The following is a 21,612-nucleotide window of genomic DNA, read 5'->3' as shown; positions in this document are numbered from 1 at the left end:
GACAACGGAAGATAAATTTGATTAGGCCGATATAATTCTTAATTTAAGCGTACTTTCCGTTCTTATTTGCATTTCATGCAAATTCGCAAGGGTCTAAAGGGATATATCCGCGAGCTAATTGGAAGCTTTAGCCTGGGCATGGGGAGAGCTGTTCGTGGAAGAACCCATAACGAGAAACTCTTCGAAGTGGATCGATAAACCGGTTCCGCGGTGATATTTCGATCGTATTTCCTTTCGTTTTGCCGGCCAGATAAGACTAGATAAGAGGGGGGCAGTAGTCTCGAGCGTCTACGATAATTGAAAGCTCCGCGATAAGGGCAGGTTTGAACCGGAACGTTCTAGGCCCGATTCGGTTCACGACGATAGTCGCCGACACCTTCGAACGCTACGTCAGCGGCCGCTAATTAAAAAACCTTATTACCATCCTAAATTTCCCGGTAGAACACTCTTGCCCGGCTTTTACAGTGCGGAGAATCGGAACAGCTGGCCTTCGACGAGGCGTAAAACTTTCTGCTTAATCAGTCCAGCGATTTATGGTACAGTCACGTCGTTCCCGTACAGTCGCTGTCGCAATTACGCGAACGGAACTTTGAAGTTGCTTGAACAATTGTTTTTCCTAGATTTTCTGAAGTTTATTCGATATCTAATCGACGAGTTTGTTTCAATTTTTTATTTCTGATCATGAAAATGGAATCCGACTATTTTTTAAATTAAATTTATTCCCAGTCAAAATATGATCTTTCTACGTTCGTTTTATTCATGAATCATGGATAATTGTGCGCAGCGGTTTCCTACTGACGACGGACGTTTATTATGATTACAGGTATCGTTTTTCTCGACGAGCCCGGAACTGTCGAACAAACAACGGTTCGAGTACTTCGCGCGCACTATACCGAGCGACCACTACCAGGTGAAAGCGATGGTGGACATCGTAATGAAAATGGGCTGGAGATACGTATCAATCATCTACGAGGAGAGTAATTACGGCATAAAGGTGAGGCGTTTAGCGTTATTTCCATAAATAGGCCGAACGCGGACGCCGCTCGTTACGCGAGAGCGAAACGTCACTTGACACGTTTCCACGGATTCTCGTAACCGGCCTGAAAGCCATGCTATTTTTATCGTTCGAAGGTCACCGGACATGCTTTGACAGCTTTCGAAAATTTATAATTAATATTGGTTCCGCGAGCATATCGAATCATTGCAAATCGTACGCTCGCTGGGAAAATTTGCACATTTCTAAATGCGATATTATAATACAGAATAGAGTGTACAAAGAATTAAAAAGGTAAAAATAAAGAGAGTGAAAAAGTGACATAGAAAGAATGAAAATATAATCATAATAACGTAAAAGTAATAGCGACAATGGTATGAATTAAATAATAATAATATCAGAAAATAGGATGAAAAATAATAATACTAGTAGCAATGTACCCGTGACAAATATTGCATTCTTCTGACAACTAAAATAAAATCGATTGTATCGAGTTTTAAAATAAAGCGTCGTAAACAAACAAACGCGAATCCGAAATTCGCAAAACCATAGAATACAGCGTGAGATATTAATTCATTTATCGAACATTATCGAGGTGAAACGTGGACAACGCGTCGCGCAAGTGTGAACCAAAGAATTTAATCATTTCAATGCCCAGAAATTCCAAATAAATTAATCGGAGCGACGGGAATGTACTCCGAATAATTTGATGATGTCGACGATCCTTCGTACGACTGTTTTACGGTCGTTATTCGAGGAATTAATCCTCCGCAACTACCGAAAACAACTATACCGTGTGCAAGGCCGGATGAATAATCGGCGATACGAATCCAATTAATTCAAATCTTCAACAGTCTGTTGAATATTGCAATCCCCCCCCCCTGCCCCGGAAACGCGAAACATTTCTTTGCCGGATCTATTTGTATATAAATACAGTGTTCCGGAGGGCGCGCCGCCGTCGGTATTTCGACGAAATGTAATGAACACTTCAAAAGTGAAAGGACCGCGCGATTCCATTGTGGCGTTGCAGTTTCGGCAGCTCGTTAAATACCGCATGGGCCAAATATTTGTAACAAACACTGATTACAATAAATGCCGAAATCGGGACGCGAATCGGACGTGTGTGTGCGTCGACCGCGATGCAAAATTCGGCATCGAGAAGAGCGATTTCTTTTCTACGGCATAATTTCGAACGTCGTTGAAAGCAATAAAATGTGCAGTTTGAAGTGGTGAAGTAAAACGTACGATTTTGTGTAATAAAGAGAAATTTATAATTTTATATGATAAAGTAAAATGTATAATTTTATGTAATAAAGTAAAATGTATGGTTTTATATAATACAGTAATATTTATGGTTTTATGTAATAAAGTAAAATGTATAATTCTAAATAATAAATTAAAATGTACAATTTTATATAATAAAGTAAATTGTACGATTTTATAAAATAAAGTAAATTGTACGATTTTATAAAATAAAATGCAATATACAATTTTATATAATACAGTAAATTGTACGACTTTATATAATAAAGTAAAATATAAAATTTTAAATAATAAAGTAAAATATATAAAATTTTAAATAATAAAGTAAAATATATAAAATTTTAAATAATAAAGTAAAACGTATAAAATTTTATAGAATAAAGTAAAATGTATAATTTTACATAACAGAGTCAAAAATAAAATTTTATGATTAACAGCTAATGAAACACGATGAATTGAGTAACTTGTAACACACATCTCGTTGAATTAGTTCATCGAAAAGATTCTTTAATGATTGCTTTCAGCTATTCGATAACTATAATAATTCCTTTTCTTAACAACGATATTAAACATATTGGTTGTTTCATCATTTAATTTATCATTAAAAATAACTCGAGATATCTTAATGTATTCGGTTTTTCTCCTACGTTTTTGGCGTGTTCCAGCAGGGTGAATTTCGGCAGCGTATATCCGCGATTTTAATGTAAATTGTTGATCGACCGATAAGAGATCGCGCAATGATTATTCGGTATATACTCGCAATTATCGGCAGGAATTGGTGGCGAATTACCGGCGTGCGTTAATAGGTCGATACGTGTAAAAAACGCGGTCTGGCTCGCGTGAATTTCGAAACGAACGATCGATCCCGCCGCAGAGGAACCCTCAAACAATGCATTTCACCGCACAATGCGACGGACAGCGCAAGCCCGCCGACTCCCGGAAAATCCGCCGGCCACCGACAGATTTTATCGAGGCCTCGTGACACTAATTCGCTTTTAAATAAATAGACATACCGCGCCTCCGGAACTTTTATTTGAAACGCGCCGCAACCGGTACGCCGTTCTCTCTCTCTGCAACCGACGCGGCCATTTCGATACCAATATTTCCCATTAAAAATGATCGCGGAGACAGTGAAACATCGCGTTCCGCTCGCGCGTTTCCGTCGAAAATTCACCGTATTTTTCTTTGTTAGCATTTTTCCGCGGTGCTCGCGAAGATCGGCCGCGCGTATTTCGCTCTGTACTCATTTCTAGTTAACATTCGTTTCGCATATGTTTCTAACGAATATTCGCATGTTTTTAACAAATATTCGCATGTTTTTAACGAATATTCGCATGTTTTTAACGAATATTCGCACGATTCTAGCAGATATCCGCGCATTCGCCTTCTACGCATTTCTAGTGAAAATAAACATTTTCATGTTTCTAAATTCGCATAGTTTTAATGAAAATTTAGAAAAATTCTTTCTGCACGTTTCTGGTGAAACTTTGTACACTACTGGTGGACAATTTTTTACATTTGCTTCGTGCAGAAGTTCGGTGGAAATATGCAATTTTTTTCATACTCATTTCTTGCGAATATTCATAAAATTTCTTCTCATAGTTATATCTGGTGTAAATTTGCAGATTTTTGGTGTAAATTTGCGCTTTTGCTTCGTAGAAACGGGAGGCGAAAAAGTAACCTTGACGTTCCTTATGAAAGTTAATAGAATTTCTTCGTACACGTGTCTAGTGAAATTTAGCACACTTGCTTCGTAGAAGCTTTCGGTTAAATTTTACCAATTTTCTTTGTACTTCTTTGTAAAACGAACTTTTCTTACCTATATTTTTCTTGTAAAAATTTATGGAACTTTTTCTTTAACGCTTGCAATGAATGTTGGCGAACTACTGATGGAAATTTTGAACACGTTCTAATTAAATTTTCCTAGCATATTCTATACTTCTGGCATCACAGTACAAATCTCTTGATTACTATATTATGCTGCGATGATTTGATATATTTTTCCAAAATATGAATTTTACACATTTATATAAAAAATTGATGAAATATAGAGATGTAAAGACATAAGAAAAATTTCCAAATATCTTGACACTAGTTTTATCTCGTCTAATTAAAAAATAAACTACAATACACAAGTATTTATGTCCTCTTAAAAATATAATAAATTAAAGTCATATTGGCATTAGCCATAATTAATTGACAAATGAGACCGTATTCTATTTTTCTACGAGAATCGAACCGCTTCACTTCGAACTCTTACAAAATTATAAATAAACTAGAATTCATAGAACTGGAGCTTGAAACGAAATAAAAAATTGACACGGCCAGAGATAGCTGAGTAAATCCTTAGAAAATCCCGCTTAAAAAATCAATATATCGACACAGATAGTTTCACAAATCCATAGGGAGCCTGGTTGAACAAATTTCAGGATCGTTTCACTATCCTTGTTGGTATCGCTGGCCGTAATTGGACTGAAATCGAACCTGCGCAAATCCGTTCAAGTCGAGCCGAAGCCTCCAGAATTTTGATCCGATAACAAACTCGTCTAAAGTCCGAAAAACGTGATCGTAATAGTGTTTGAACAAGGACCGGCAGCGGCATGAATGGGGCACCGCTGACTCCAATAGAAGGCAGTCGGCTCAAAGAGGACCGAAATCAATGGCCCCGAGTGCGTGTACTTGGACCTGATGGAAAGGCCATAGAATACCGGGAATCAAAGACCGCTCTGGGATTTCTAGTACTATTAGGGAATACCCTTGTATCATAGAGAATCTAGCCAGCGCATAGTTCGACCGGGCGACGAGCACCCGGTCGAAAAAGGGGGGATGGGTCGAAAGGGAAGCCTGACCGGACCGAAACGGAAGTTATAACTGTGACTGTCGCTTGAATATTTGCGCCGATTCGAAATGGCGATTGCTTTCGACGATCACAGGAGAGAAAATGAAAGCGGCGAAACAGCCGTGAAACAAATACAACGAAGGCTTGCATGATCGATAAGAATGGAATGTAACGCGGCGCTACGGCTGCGATTACGACCGCGACTCATTCCGACAGCTTTTCGCTCTGGGACACGGCTTTGCCACCCTTTTCCGCGGTTACAGACTTTTCCGTGACTCAATTTGCCCAGAGGTATCTCGCTTAGTATACCGGGTGTCCGTTTGAGAAATTTAAAGCCAGGTGTCTTAGAAGACAAATACGTTTCTGGGGAGAATTTTAAATAGAAAAAGCCACGCGATTGCAAGGAGGAAATATGACGATTTTATTTATCTTTTGTTGTTGATTGCTGTGAAGATTATTTGGAAAGTAACTTCGTAAATCTAAGACTATAGTATAATTCTACATAATAATAGGATAGACTTTTGTGTGAAACATTTCTCGATCAGATCTGATCTCGCAAGGATATTTAAGAAAATGAATAATTTGCTCACTTACCAAATTTCTTTATGTTTTCTAAGACTGCATGTTAATAAATTAACCCCTTGCTATATTTCTAGTAATAAGCTGTTAGTTATTAATGTTCATCTATTCCTTTAAGTAGAAATCAAATTCTATTTTCTTGTCGCCAACGTTTAAACATTCGAGTAGCTTTAAGTACACCATACATATAAAATTCCTTTCCTTTTTGAGAAATCAGAGCGATCGAAAAAATTCCAATTATAATAACTGTAAAGAAAAATGGTACAGCAAGGGGTTAACAATAATTGCATGCTGTATTGAATGCATAAAGAACACAGCAAAGTGCGTCGGGAAATATTTAAATGAGTACGCTTGGAACAAATGAATGCACATATTGTAGCCTGGAAAAACGCATGCAAAAATGCAACGACAACATGTCCGTCGAACGCAACAAAACTGTTTACTTTCGATGAAACAAGTGGGAAGAAAATCAGTCTCTAGTCCCGAGATTTCTGAATCACTCGTTCGTAGGAATAGTCCGGGCGCATCCCGTTGATCATTGTGCATTGCAGATGCACGTGAGCCGCTAATTCGCAAACTGAGCAATCCTCCTTTCCACTTCTCTAATTAAACCGGATGTTCAATGGGAGCGGTTCGCGTCGCGAAATTAAACGTGGCCGTCAACGCCGGCGGAAAAACAATAGGGAACAGTGGAAAGCCGTTAATTCCACCGTAAACCGAACGAAGAAAGTTCCTCGACGATCGGCGACGCGCGACAAACGTTGTCTCGAGAACGGGCGACGCGAAACCGTATTAAGGACGAATATGGATTTCATTAGATTGAAACGGCGACACACGCATTAACGAAGCGTGTGCCGACGTAATTGCTGCCTTGTATAATAAGCATGTAAATGAACGGCGCTCCGCGTTCCCTGTCGTTATAGATTACCTGCTGATACGCGTCCGCCATGCTGATTTCGATATTAATGGATTGACACACCGAACCCGCGAGCTGCGACAATTTTGACCGAATAATGACACGTTGATTAAAAATACTTTTGTTCTATGCGGGATCTATTGATCGATTGTTCGAATCGGTCTGCTCATCCGTTAGGTTAGGTTAACGGTAGGAATATAGTAACGTTGTCATGAATTTTCATGAAATCATGTGATAATCGCAGAGTGTTTTTTTTATCAACCTAAAACATTTACAATTAATTCCCGCATGGAATTATCAGTTTTATTGATGATTTACTATGACATGAGAAGTTAGGTTATGATATAGTTAGATCGTACCATAGTGCATTAGGGTGTCCCATTTGTTATTCTGATTACAATATTTTGCAAAATTGATCGTTTCACCTGGTGGAAGGAGCTCATAGTACACTACACCTTCCCATCGGTATGAAGTATGGGACACCCTAACATAAGGTATTTCGAACACATCAGAACGTCGAAATAAATTAGACATTAGAAATTAATGTACCGCTTTCCAGACCCATCGAGCATTTTCCTCGTAAGAACATTACCTCCAACAACGATTAATAATAATTATCAGTTGTGATGAGCTCGTTTGCAATCGTCCAGCGCGCCGATACCACACTCTGATTGGATTATCCTGGTGTGGGGCCGTAATTCTTTTCTGACGTGGGGATGCGAAGAAAGGAATCCATTGTTCTCCGGCGAAATCGGCGCACAAAAGGGAAAATAATGAAGAAAATCCGGGGCGGAGATATATCCGCGAGGGATTACCGAGGAACAAGAAAAAATATCACCATCCCGGCGGTCGGCTAACGAGATAATTATGGGAGAAGCAAGAATAATGCTATCGGTGAACATTATGCTCCTACGCGCGATCTTTCTGATTAATTATTATCGTGCACCTCCGATTTTCTAGAGAAAATAAACGATATTCAACTTTTTCGACAAAGGCATTCGGATATTTTTATTTCGCGAGTGTGTTCTATGAGTAAAAGTAAGTCGAAAATGCTATATAAGAAAAATGTTTTCCTCCAATTAAATTAATTGAAATAAAAATTGTGTGTACCGTATTAGAGGATAAATACATTGATAGCTGTATAGATATAAAAGAAAATACTAGTAATATGTGATAGTATTAATATATATAATGCTATTGATATACAATATTAATAAATATATGTAATCATAGAAAAATAAAATAAGACTAAAATGTTGTATAACAAAGATGTTTTCAGTGAATTAAATCGACTAAAATAATAATTGTATATCGTTTTAGAGAATTAATACATTCATACCTATGTCTATATAAAAGAGAATAGTAGTAATATATAATACGATTAATATATAACAATATTGATATTTAATAGTACTGATATCCAATATTAATAAATATATATAATTATAGAACAATATAATGTAGTATAATAATAATAAAATAATAATGTAGTATAATAGTAATAGAATAGTACTATAGTATATAATTGATAAGAAACATTTATTAATCGCTACAAAAATTGGAAGAAACTGATCTTTCGTTGCGTGCGCGGCGTTTCTCGGTCGAAATATGTTCGGGCGCGTGTCATATCAGTAAAACGCGGGCAGCCGGAGCCATCCGTTATTGCTCCCTCCAACGCACGCGAGCATTTTATGTGAAATTTGATCTTTTGCTGGTAGCAGGCCGTTATCCCCGAGCAATTTGTTTCGTTATTTGCGAAATTAAACGGCCGAGATCGATCGGGCCGAGAGAGACAGAGAGAGTACGAGTTATTATTGCGACGACGTTGCATTCGATTATATTCGTTGTCCTATTAAAACCGGCGATACCTCGCGATCAGGAACATTACTGCGATCGCTGTGGTACCGTGGTTTCCGCTCCCCCCCTCTCTCTCTCTCTCTCTCTCTCTTTTTTCTTTTTTTCTTCCTCCAATAATCCCCGTAATTTTCAATATTCGATTTGCAGTTGCGCGCGTGGTCATCTGCGACCGAAATTCAATGAAATTCAGCCGCGGTTCGACGAATCTCCCGATAATATTTGTTTTATTCGATGCAATTTTATAGCGTCCTTTTCCCGTGGAATATGCTACTTTCGAAATATCGTTGCACGATGGGGGGATAATGGCAGTACTCGCGCAAAGCCAACGTAATCACGGCATTTGGTTGAGTGGAGCGCGGGGTAACTTCGTTGTGCAGAAATTACTGCGGTTTTTAATTAGTGGGAAGGGCGCAGCGAATTCTGATACTTTTTGATACAGTTGATCCCCCTGTAGTCGATCCTTTTCAACCGCTGAATTTAGAGTGCGGATTTTAGGGGTTCATTAGGGAAATGAATAGATGCGCAGATATAATAGACAGTATTGAGCGCCGGGGCAATTAAAGAATTATTTTGCAGTTCGCGATCCGCGGATTTTATACGTTTGCGACAGAAATGTGGAGACATTGAATGAATTTGATGATGTTATTACATTATTTTCAACTTACTACGATTATTGGAAGAGGAAGAATATTTTTATCTAGCTTACGTTTTCAATTATTTATTTGAACAATTTTATCAGTCAGCTGATTACATTCACTTATGAGTCTTTTATTAAACTATGCCAAGAATATCTGAATTTTGTATTTATAAAGTATTATTGTCGAAGATTATAGATATTTTAAGGTTATGTCGAGGTCGATTAAGGTTATGTCATATCGATCATATTTGACTCGAAAACCTAGAAACATCGAATTCGAAAATTCTAACCAATTCATTATCTACATTCACAGAATTCATCAAATACGAACAATTTTAGTAGTATAAAAATTGTTTCCAATTAAAGAAGAAGAATTTTCATTGACTACTCACGATCGCCATTAGTGCACAAAGGTTTAACCCTCTTACTACCAACCAAAAGAGTCGTATATACCTGAGGAAAATATAAAACCAAATTAAAAAAGAGAGGAAAAATAAGAAATAAAATTCACAATTAATAAAAATATTAAGAAAACAATATTTTTCAAGAGTATCCAACAAGATACATCCAACTAGAACTATGATACGAACGAAATTCGCCAAAAACGCAAAATACGCGTGCAAGGTAATGTCGCAAGAAACGGATCCCATTAAAATTGCATCAGCCGGCGTCACTTCGGTATGTTTTCCCTGTAGCCGAATTCCATTCGGTGACGTGCGAATAGACGCGCTTGATCCGGACGTTAACGAGCCGCTGAGATTCCATTGGGGGGTTGTCAAACAGTTTTCGTTGCGGACACGTTAAATCGCGTGCATGTAGACGGTTTCACGACATTTTGCGTTCAACCCTCGGATGATGAAGAGAACGGAGAATTCGCGAGGCGCAAGAGAACCCCTCCTAGAAGAGGGTTATACAAGGAAGGGAGATAGAGAGATAGAAAGAGAAAGCAAGAGAAAGGGAGAGAATATATGTGTATGAGAGAGAGAGAGAGAGAGAGAGAGAGAAGGGTGGAGAAAACGGGCGTACACCTAATTAGCTTCTTCTCGAAATACGCGGCTACATAACGACCGACCTTGCATGGCCCATATTACCGTCACGCCAGCTGCAGGACGGATGCCGTTTTCTATGCATGCGAGATTCCTTGAAATAGATGATAACTCTGCGCCACTTTCTCACGTGAGCGTGAATGGTAATTCATCGAGGGGTATTCTTAACGTCGAAATGCCCTTCTTTTCATTTTATCAACTGGAGAAGCGGCGCACAAGTGGCCAATTTCAATGAAAGCCGCCTATGTAATACTCGAAATATGTACATTCGGTATTTTTGTTGGCGATCGTCGGCTGCATTTGTGAACGTCGAAACAAACACCAAGGTCGGGCTGTTGCGTGATATCATTTCAACTGCGACGGATCTTCGAAAAATTTAATTTGTTGCTATAAAAATTAGGATCATTGAAATATGAAAATTATGTTGATAATTGTTGAGGTTGTTTTTTCAATATTCTTGCAGTGTTCCATGATTTTAGTGTTATATAATTCCTTAGTTACAATTTACCTGAATTTTGTAATCATAAATTGAGCTTACAAGAAAATATACATATTTATATAGACGTTATATAATTATTTAAAATTGTAACACATAGCAAGATATTTAGAGTATTTATAGCTTTTATTCGATAGCATTTTTATTATATTTTATAAGAGATATATTTAATATCGTAAATAAAATACATATAACTATGTATGCTAGTAACGCAACTAGCCAACGTGTCAAAAAATTTATTTTATTTGAACATCGTCTGCATAGTAAATGCGAAGGAAAATTTGCTTATGATGTGCATGTGAATGCATGACATTTATAAGACGAACATTTTAGAATAAAAAAATAAATTTTTACTCATTCTTGAAAGAGTGTATAAATTAGAAAACACACGAATACAATTAAGCGTAAATAAAATAGAAAGAGAAGACGTTCACTAAAATAAAGAAAAATGCATTGTTGCAGCTCTGCGTTACTATGCTCGCAGAGGCAAACTTTTTCTGTAAACCTGCAGAAGTCGGCACGCCGAAGGATCTTAAGGTATACTACTCGCAGATAGCATTGCTAGTCTTTGGAAGAAGTATACCTCCATCAGTTTCCATTAGCCGCAGAATAAAAGGAGAGGCGCATTCTGTGTGGAATACCTGAAATGTCTGGTCTACCACCGCGGGGAAAGATGGAAATATTCCACGCGTGCTACTATGTGTTACACCATTCCGCCGGCACTCCATCGTGTAACGTCGCAATTACAGGTTTCCCTGTAAATTGATTTTTACGGGACGGTTCCGCGCCGAGAAATAACAAAATACGAGGGGAAAACTAGCGACGACGAATTTTCAGAAAAAAAGCGAGCACGGCGTGTCCGTGAAGAAAGAAAAAATTTCTCAAAATTATTTCTCACTAGCAAAAATAAAATAAGAAGGATTACTATACTGTACATTAATATTAAACCACCGTCTGGCGAATTAATCGTGTCCAATATATTATTCTAAAATTATTGAAATGACGAAAATGCTTTTATTGAAAATAGCCGACTATATTTCTTTATTCGAACATATATCGCAGCTAATTTCTTTGTCATTCCGTATTAAATTATATATTTTATAAAAATCTTGTATTTGGATAAAATATTAAGAAAATCGACCACTCATCAAAGAGATGAAGCTAAACAGTTAAATGTAACAGCAGCACAAAAAGGTACCGCACACGTTTCCCAGCGATTGTTTCCATTATACTTTCGCGCTTAAAAGGATTAGAAACTTTGCGATCCTTCGTCGGCGCTCCGCTGAATTATGCGAATAAAATTCAACGAGAGTCTTCTTCCCGGGGAATTTCTGCTAATTGCCCGGCAAGATTCGCCAGGTAACACGGAAGTCAAACACGACGTTAGACGAATAGTTCGAGGAAAACCGTGCAACTCCGAATTGAAGGATGCACGGCGTGTAACGGCGGGAGACGTCCATCTCCCGCGTACAATGACGGGCTGCAGCTGGAAGACGAAAGACTCTAGGTTGGTAATAAATATTCAGCAGAAACCCGGTTCGTCGTTCTCGTACCTCTCGCGCTTCCCTTAGACTGCTATTTTCCCTCCGATATTCCGCAGAAAGTCTCGGGAACGTTGGTGCCAACCTTAGCAGTGTCAACAGGAGGCTATAAGTGCATCTTGCAAAAATAGAATAACCAATGTTGCTACGCGCGAGGATCGCTCTCCTCTCGCGAATCCTGCAATTTCTGATATCGATACTTGAAATTGATTCACGTCGCTATCATTAATATGGGGATCAATTATAGCGTGTTATATTCTATGTGAGTAATTAAATTTGTTTAGATGAATCAGTTGCAAAAATTAATAAATAGAAGAAGATGTAATAAAAAGAATTGTATGTCATTCTCAGAAAATGAAGTCGAAGATTGATCAAGAAAGTGACAGGCTATCAAAAGTTTTAATAAAATAATTCAGAATAAATAAAATGTACTGCTTGTGTAATTTTCAACAAATAAAATCATGCAGTAAGCGATTCTATTTAAAAATTGAAATAATCGAATGGCTAATCAAGAATCTGAATAAAATGAACGAATACAAACTATAAAAATTTATGCGATCCCAATTTATGATCTCATTAAAAAGATCCTGCCATAATCTTCTTATAAAATTATAGAATGCTCAAAAAAATTATATACCATCCAAAAATTGAACTAGAAAAATGACCAATAATATAATTAACGAAGACTGAGTAAAACGGGTAAACAAAGGGCAGACTCTTAATGTCCTGATAATTATCAATTTGCCAAAAATAATTCTCATAAAGCAAACACGCCATTCCTGAAAAAAAAACTCGAATCACGATGTACAAAACGAGCAAAAAGACCCATTAAAGCGAAAGGTAATGCCGCCAGCAGCGACGAAATAAAAATAGATCGCGAGGCGGACTGCAATCGATGAGAGAATGCACAACAATGTAACGGCGTCAGACACAATAAAGATGCGCGAAGTGTACAATCGCCGACTCGTTTCACACCGGTTGTAATGCACAAGGGCGAAACTACAAGAGGGAGGGAAATGCGAAAGGTTCCCGGCGGCTGATAAATATTCAGATTCGCGACACGAGAAGCGAGGCTTTCGCTTCCTGGTCTCGGCGGACAGTTTCTCAGGCAATCTTATATTTTCGCCGTCGCTCGTCTCCGCCGCGTGCCGCCGCCTGTAATGGATGCCTTGTAATAGGGCGAAATTGGCGTTCGCAGGTAAATTGAATTTCAACACGACCAACAAAAGTGGCCGTGGGCTCTCTGGCCCGCTCGAGAATGAAAACCGGCGGGGCGAGGACGACGGCGACGGCCGTCCCGCGCGAACAAGCCGAATATTCAAGTTCGGAGGCCAAGGTACGCGGACTTGTAATTTATCGCGACTCGTCACGTGCACTCCGTCCGCGGGGAACAATGGACAGTTGTACGGGCAACGAGCGCCATTGACCCATATACTGGTTAACACGTTGCCACCGATGCACTCGATTTTTATTTTTATTCTCGCCGCACCGCTCGCCTTCGATTTTTAGCGATTTGTCTGACGCGTAATAGCTCATGAAAAATCGGAGATCAATTTTCAAAAGCTTTTGATGCATACAAAATTTATTGCTTTCTTTCTTCTTAAGAAAAGATAGCATTTTTTAGTAGACCTATTACGAATATGTGGAAATGGAAAGAAATTTCCTATTTTAATGATTTTTGTGGTAACAGTATGTTATCACTAGACTGCGGATTTTTATGTAGAATAAAAATTGTTTATATTAATTACAGGTTAGAGAAGCTACTTTGATATTTATGTCTCTGTTTACTAATGTTAATGAATTGGTTATAATGCAACAATGTTTGAATGTTCTCACTGATCTGTATTTAATCTCATTTTTGAATGAAGCTAATTTAGGAAGACAAGATTTAATAACGCTTCGTAATTATTGTTAACTGAAATTACCAACGAAAGACATCAAACATTACTGAAAACAATTTTCTATAAAAATATGTCTGCATAGAGCCAATCTATGTTGTTACATAAAAGTGATAAAAGGAATATTGTTCATTGAATAAAGGTACTACTTCCCAGTGCAACATGCATTGCAGTGCACAATACAAGTGCACTAGACTGCAAAAGAAAATTGCATCGTACAAACGCATTATTTTCAAATTTTCTATATATAGAACATTCATTGTAGTCGATCGAGTCATTTAAGAATTTTCTTTTCCCAGACGCTGAGAATTTTATTAGCGCCGCAGCTGTCGCAGTGCACTTGGCACCTTATAAAGTAACCCGTCCACTGACTTATGTACACTTCACCGTTCGATTCCGCCGAGTTGCCCTGCGGTGTCTCCACGGAATTTTTCGCATTGTGTTCGTTCGTAAACAACAATGAGGATTGGAGATTGCTTTCCGGGACCTGATTTATGCGTGTCAACCCGTTGTTCCTTTCTACCCCATCCAAAGGGGGAGACATCTCGTACGGATGGCCGGGAGAGTCGTGGTCGTGCAATTTCTCGATAGCAATCAGAGGAAAATATTGGCTCGTTCGGAACGTGATGTCTTTATTACCATTTCGATCGGCAAAATAAATAACGCGCCCTGCGAAATATAAATAACGGGCCCTAAGATCGTTGTTAGTCCAGTTCCGCGATTTCTGTAACAAATACAGTGGGAAATGAAACGACGCCGGGGAATGAACGGCTTAAACAATCCGGGGCTTGTTTAGAAAACTTGCCACTGCTAAATGGTTATTCATCGACTGCTCTACGATGACGAAGATTATTATACTATATTATTAACTCCATATCATAAATTGTTTCAAACTATCTAATTTATAAAACTGTCTTCCAATTTGCTGCTGGAAGATTTTGATACAAAGAAGACCTGAGGGTCGCTGTTTAAAAAATTATTTGAAAATATTTGTTAAAATGACTGGGCGAATAGATCAAAACTACGTTATAAGCACAGAATGATTTTATTTATGTTAATGCAACAGAACACCAATTTATTCATACTTGAGGAAACAAAAATTATTAATAATAGGTAGTTAGAACGGTGGCTAGTATAAGTGAACGTATTGAGTGAACAAATGAGAAATCGCCTTAATAAGTAACCTAATTTCAAAGTGTTCGTCCGATACCTTAATAGACGTCGGTAAATCATGCCCACTAATTTCCGAGCGCAATACTAATATAAATTATTAGTGATCGAATTGTGAACGATTATGAACAATTACCGCTAATCAGGACTAATGAGTAATAATGAACTGGGCAATTATAACTAAGAATCAATACCTAATTAATGAAAATATTTTCGTACCTAACAAAAGCAAAACATTACTTTTGTAAAATTTGTAACTAATGACCAGATTGCGGATTTTTATACAAAGTAAAAATTGCTTACATCAATTGTGAGACGAATTAGCTAAGTATAATTATCTTTCTCTTTTTAATAATTTTAATAACTTGAAATTAGTATACAATATATTATTATATTATTAGTGGACGATTTATAATTCCTTTTAATCCTTTACTGCTTTCAATATCACCCATTTTTACCATAAATGAGTAACTCGCTATAATTCATATTGATGAACGGTTAATTATAATTTGATTCGTTAATCAATATTGTTAAAGAACGCCTAATTCTGCGGGGAAGCTTCGCCCGGATTCGATACAAAGTGTTTCTTGATGGATAAGAACTGGGATAAATAAGTATAAACTGAATTAATTTTTACGGTAACTACTAACTGATATGCACGATGGATAGAAAGACTATTGAATAAAAAATTACTTGTTTCGTTTCTCACTCGAGACTGTCAAACTCAGCTCCGCCTCGCAAACTTTTCGACTCAGGGTCGTCTACCGCTTGCCTGATTTATTTCCCTTCTTTGGGGGATGATCTTTCCCTGCCCATTACTCATAAAAATCACCGGGAGCGAAGGTCTTTAGAGAACGCTGTTTACAGCAACCCCTCGGTTTATTGCTTAACTGTTCAAGGGGCCTAGTATATAACACGAAGAAAAGACGAACGGGAGAAGTGAAAGACGCGCGAAGGACGCGTGCATCGCGGGGAATGCATTAACGCGTAATGACACCATGATTCGTAGTATTGAAGTTCAGAAATGAATAACTTCCATTTGTTCGTTGAAGTGCTCGTGCAACGGTCGTCCACGGCGAAGATGAAAGCCATTACCAGCCGCGACGCGAAAGAGGCTGTCGGATGCGCATCCTAAGAAATTTCATGCGCGTGCTCGTCGCACAGCTGCATCACTCTAGCAGTGCATAAAATGCTTGCAGAGCACGCCGCGCTATTCAGACTTAAATATCACCGTCCCTAATGCCCTACGTGCTATCTCCCTTTCTCCCTATCACTCTCTCTCTCTCTCTCTTTCTCTCTCTCTCTTTCTCTTGCTCTCTGTTTCTGTCTTTCTCTTTCGCTGCTTCTGCGTTTCCACTCGCGTTCTAGGCAAATTAAGTCGTTCTTCTGTAAGTTATTGTTGCGCGTACGCTTGTACGTTTCACCTTACAAGGCTGAAACGTGGCAGACTGGAAATGTCTACGTTCCCGGAATTCGGGAACAACGATGCGCTCTCGGCGATTCTTCTCGGCAAATCCGCCGTAACCGGCGCGGTCGTTTCTGCCGCGGATAAACTGAAATTGAAAAGTGCGGTTGCACTTTTCCATCCCCGGTCGTGCGCGTCCTTTCTGTCGCGCTGTTTTTATCGTATTTTCACCATGGAACGTGGCAGTTTCGGACAATGCGAACCACTTTCGAAAACCGCGCACTCGGCTTTCGGTTTTCAAATCGGATAAGCGTGTTTCACGTGTTATGAACAATTTTCTGCGTGGCAGGAAGTAAGACTTAATTACTGATGTTCCAATTACACGGTGATTGTAAAACGCTATTCTTGAATACAGTTTTCAATGTTTCATGGTGAGGTGTACCGTTTTGGTAAAAATGCATAAATTATGCAGTCCATTTACGGCTCATCGATTGTTACAAGGAGTAACGAGGATGGAAAGTGCTCGGGTAAAATATGCATGGAAAATGTAACGTATTCGAGCATCTGTCTTTCACGGAAAATGCTTAAAAGAATAGTGTAAAACGATATAGTATTATTTATTGGTAAGTGTACGGTGTAGAGAAATTATAATTTTCTTTGCATGATTGTAATATTGTAGATACTGTTAAAGAGAAGAAACAGAAATTCTATAAATTTATAAATACAGTTTTCTCTCTAATTTTCTATACATTTTTCTATATAATATTTTACATAATTTTATTAAAACGAATTTAAAAATGCAACAGTAATTACAACTTACGATTATTTAAATTTGAATATCTTCTAAACTATTTATTTATCGACAAAAGTAGGTTAATACATTTTTATAACTAATGTCGAATTGCATCCATTGACGTATTAAAAAACTACTTCATTCCATTGAAGGTAAGATTGATAGTCAACACAAGTGAGTAGTCACCAGATAGTTATTCCTCAGAACCCTGTGGCACCTTGAGAGTAAACAACGCCCAGGGCAGCAGAAATTCGCAAATTCGCGTAGGTGTGACTCGCGAAAGTTGCCTCGCAACCGTGCCAAATTTTCCAAGCGCTTGACCACGTCCAACGGTCGCGAGGAATTCCATTTGAACGTATTTGACGTTCTCGCGAGAGCAGTGTCCATTAAGAGTGCGACGTACGCGTTAATTGGTTTACAGAAACGTTTTCGCGCGTCCCTACTTCCTACTTGAAACAGTTAAACCTCGCACAATTTTCTCATACCGATATTTATCGGCTACGTGTTGCCCTCTAAATATCCATTCCTTATAAATCTCGTGAAATTATTAGTTATATCGTCTTTTTATGTTTGAATAAAATTTTATTCTCTAGATTCTCGATATTTAATAAGTATTCTATAATATTTAAGTATTATGTAAATTTAAAATATTCCATAATATTTAACAATTTATCGTCATTCGACCGTAAATATTTTTGTTATTATAGGGTAATTAAATCTACTACCATGTTTATATTTTCATAAAATTAGCCTTAAATAATATTTATTTTATCTATTTTATCTATTTTATCTATTTTATTTTCATCTATTTTGTCAATCACGAAGAATGTCTAATATTTAAAAACTTATATAATAATATTGCAGCTTACAGTAACTCAATGTTAAATTTTAGTTTCGATTTCTATTGTATTTATTTTATTAATCGCGTAAGCTACCGAATATTTAGAAAATCATGTAATAATATTGAAGCTTGCAATAGTACAATTTAACACTTTTATCTTTATAATAGATAGCAAATTAGCGGTTGCCATGATTGGCATGACGAAATTGTCGTTCCATTTATTGCAACTGTGAAGAAAATGGTACGACAAGGGATCGAGGCTAGTTTAGTATACGAGTAGTTCGACGTAGACCTTCAACCTTGGATCCCTTTCCGTACACGTGATCATACGCCCTGAGAATGATGCATGCGAATGAGCTCTTTTATGTATAGCGTGCTTTAATATACAGCTTATCTCGCATCGGCAACGAGCGTGTGCATTATCGTCGTCAGAAACTGATTTCACATGTATACATGTTATAGTACACAGGGTGGGCCATGTAAACGCTATCAATTAACCACGTTCTAAACACTTTTTGACTCTCTTCAATCGTGTCAATCGCATTCACGTGATACATATTATTAATGTATACGTACAATTAAACATCAACAAGTGACAATTTGTGCTACAACTTTTTCACTAAACTACCAGACAATTTATTGCCTACCTTCTGCATATAACGTGTTGTTCAATTATGTAATTATATAAATTTTAAAGTAAACAAACTACTAAGTTATACAGTTATTTAACGGTCGTTGAAGTAGCAGATAATTTAATTTACACCCTCTACGCATTATATCTCGCTCGATTACCTAATTATATAAATTATGGAGTAAATATACAATTCAGCGTTATCTATAACTTCGTATAATATATAATCATATAATTATAACAATTATATAATTTCGCACAATTTGGTCATTCTGGTAATTATAAAGTGAACGATAAATGTTAAGTTATATAATGCTATTTAATAATTTATATTCATGATATTTATTTTATACCTTCCATATACTGTATTCTGCACGAAACGCAATTATAAATTGCAAACGAAATCATATTTATTTAAATTATAAAACTACAGCAATCAGACGCTATAAAAACTAATCCATAATCAAAAAAACAGATTAAAGACAAGCTTCTAATCGAAGAATAATAATAGTTGTTGATACATAATAAATAAAAATTTCTAAAAAATTAAATTACACAACACAAATATCCTCGTGATTCAATTTATCAGAACTACCCTGTATATCCAGGGGACAGATGCATCGTCGAAGATACGTCCCTCGCGTTTCTTTCGTGCTCGGTTTCTGTAATAATAAACAACCGAAGCTCCGCGGCTCATTCCCTTGAATAAAGACTTTTGTTTATTTGCTTACAAAGTCCTTCACTGTTCCCCGTGAAAATGAGACGTCCGTGAGTGGAACTCGATATTGTTTGACTAAACGTCGGTGCTCGAAATAAAACAGAATCCTGTCGCTTTTATAAATCAGAATAACGAGTCCCCGGATACATAGTCGCCAGTAAAAAGTCGCTGTCTTTTGTGGTCCGTACAAAAGTTTATTAAAACCATCGTTCCCGTAACAATGTATCGTTCGTCGAATCGAAGGATTACATTTTCCGTGGAAATCCTCCGTTGCATTTTATTCGACGGAATTATTTCCAGACGATCGTTTCAATGAACTTGACCAACGAACGTGCTTTCTCATCCGTTCCCGGCGCTGCTAAATTTTTAAAACGTATTCAACTTTTACGATCCCCGTCGTCGCGAGAGCAGTAGAACTGAAATCGGCCTTAAAAAAGAATTAAATCCGAAAGAACTACAAGTCGTTTGGGATTATCTCTCTCTCTCGCTGTACCTTTTCCTTCATCTCTCAATCTTTTCCTTAGTTCTCTCTTTTTCCCATCCCTCACTCGTTCTTTATTTCTCATTCTTATTTTACCTCTCTCTTTCTTTTATTTCTTATTCTTATTTTACCTCTTTCTTTCTTTTATTTCTTATTCTGATTTTACCTTTCTCTTTCTTTTATTTCTCCTTCTTATTTTATCTTTCCCTCTCTCTCTTTCTTTCATTTCTCCTTCTTATTTTACCTCCCTCCCTCCTCTTTATTTTTTCTCTTTTTCATTTCGCTTTTTTCCATCTCTTCCTCCCCCTTTTTTATTTCCCTTTCTTATTGCGTCTCTCTCTCCCTCTTTATCTCCCTCGCTCGCGCTCACACCCGTCTCCCGTTTATTTCGTTATCTCCTCGGAATCTCGCCCACTGAAATTAGAGAAAAAGTCGGCGGATCGTCGATCGTTCCGCGACGAGTGCGCCACGCTAGCGAAATTAATTTTCTCGGCACGGTGAAACTGGTGCGTCCGACGTCTAGAAACAGACATTAACCGATACCTAGGAGGCGTAATTTATTTCCGGCGGTGGTTCGGTGTGATCAACGCGCTGCGATCTATCGAGGGATCAAGATCAGACGCGTGTAATTAACAATAACCGCGGGCCGCGGAAGGCCGACGGACATATTGCCGCGGCATAGCGTAAACGGAAATCGATAACACGACCCTGGCGTTCAGCATAATTAAAATATCCTTGTTTTACGGAATGCAGAACCTAACGTCGATTCGATTTTTATACCACTGTTCTTTGTTCTACAGTTTTCGTTTAGAATAAATAACAGGAACACGATGTTTAAAGGCGAAAAATATTTTAATATCTCGGTGTCTGTTGAATTGATTTTATTATAGATGTATTTCATTGATTAATATTTGGACGTTTCAACGTTTAATTGTTTCATCGGTTTGGTTATTCCAGTGAATGTTTAGTTCGAATATTTTCTTATTCATTTGTTCAATTTAATTTATTGGGGAAATCGAGATTCGGAATGGAAAATAAGTGAAAATGGAGGTCATGCGTCACGCGATCGTTAAGGAACGATGATGAATTTCACGAATTTCTCATGTCACGATGTTTAGATAGGAACGAATGGTCCTCGAAGGAGTGTCTAAAACAATCATTAATACACAAAGGAAGACTGATTGATCTTGTAAGGACACGATTAAAACTAAATTCTAAATTCGTCAATTAAAACTAATTTAGCCTTTTATGCACGACGCGCTATTTTGGCGGCTTTTACGGATATTCCGTCCTTTATTCAATTATATTATTAGTTATTAAACAAAACGATTAATGTGAAAGTTTATATATACGGTGCACCTAGAAAAATGTATATATATATAACTAATACTATATGTATAACTATACTAAGAAAAATTCGCATTGTGTTCTTCGAGGTACGAGTTGATCTTCTCGTGTCGAAGTTGTTTTAAAACAACCATGATACTAATCGATAGGTAGCGGAAAG

The 21,612-nt window shown here is 37.5% G+C and overlaps 1 protein-coding gene across 1 annotated transcript in view; it reads left to right on the top strand.

Moving 5' to 3' along the window:
- The window catches only part of Glurb (metabotropic glutamate receptor B), a 259,577-nt gene that overhangs the window by 216,501 nt on the left and 21,464 nt on the right, over nucleotides 1-21,612 (top strand). The window contains exon 3 of the mRNA XM_078176793.1: nucleotides 824-994. Coding sequence (XP_078032919.1) covers nucleotides 824-994 — 171 coding nt within the window. The remainder of the gene's footprint in view (nucleotides 1-823; nucleotides 995-21,612) is intronic.

Source organism: Augochlora pura, chromosome 3 (genome assembly GCF_028453695.1).
Source record: "Augochlora pura isolate Apur16 chromosome 3, APUR_v2.2.1, whole genome shotgun sequence".
Lineage (NCBI taxonomy): Eukaryota > Metazoa > Arthropoda > Insecta > Hymenoptera > Halictidae > Augochlora > Augochlora pura.
The sequence above is the reverse complement of the archived record's forward strand: the minus strand, read 5'-3'. Positions and strand labels throughout refer to the sequence as shown.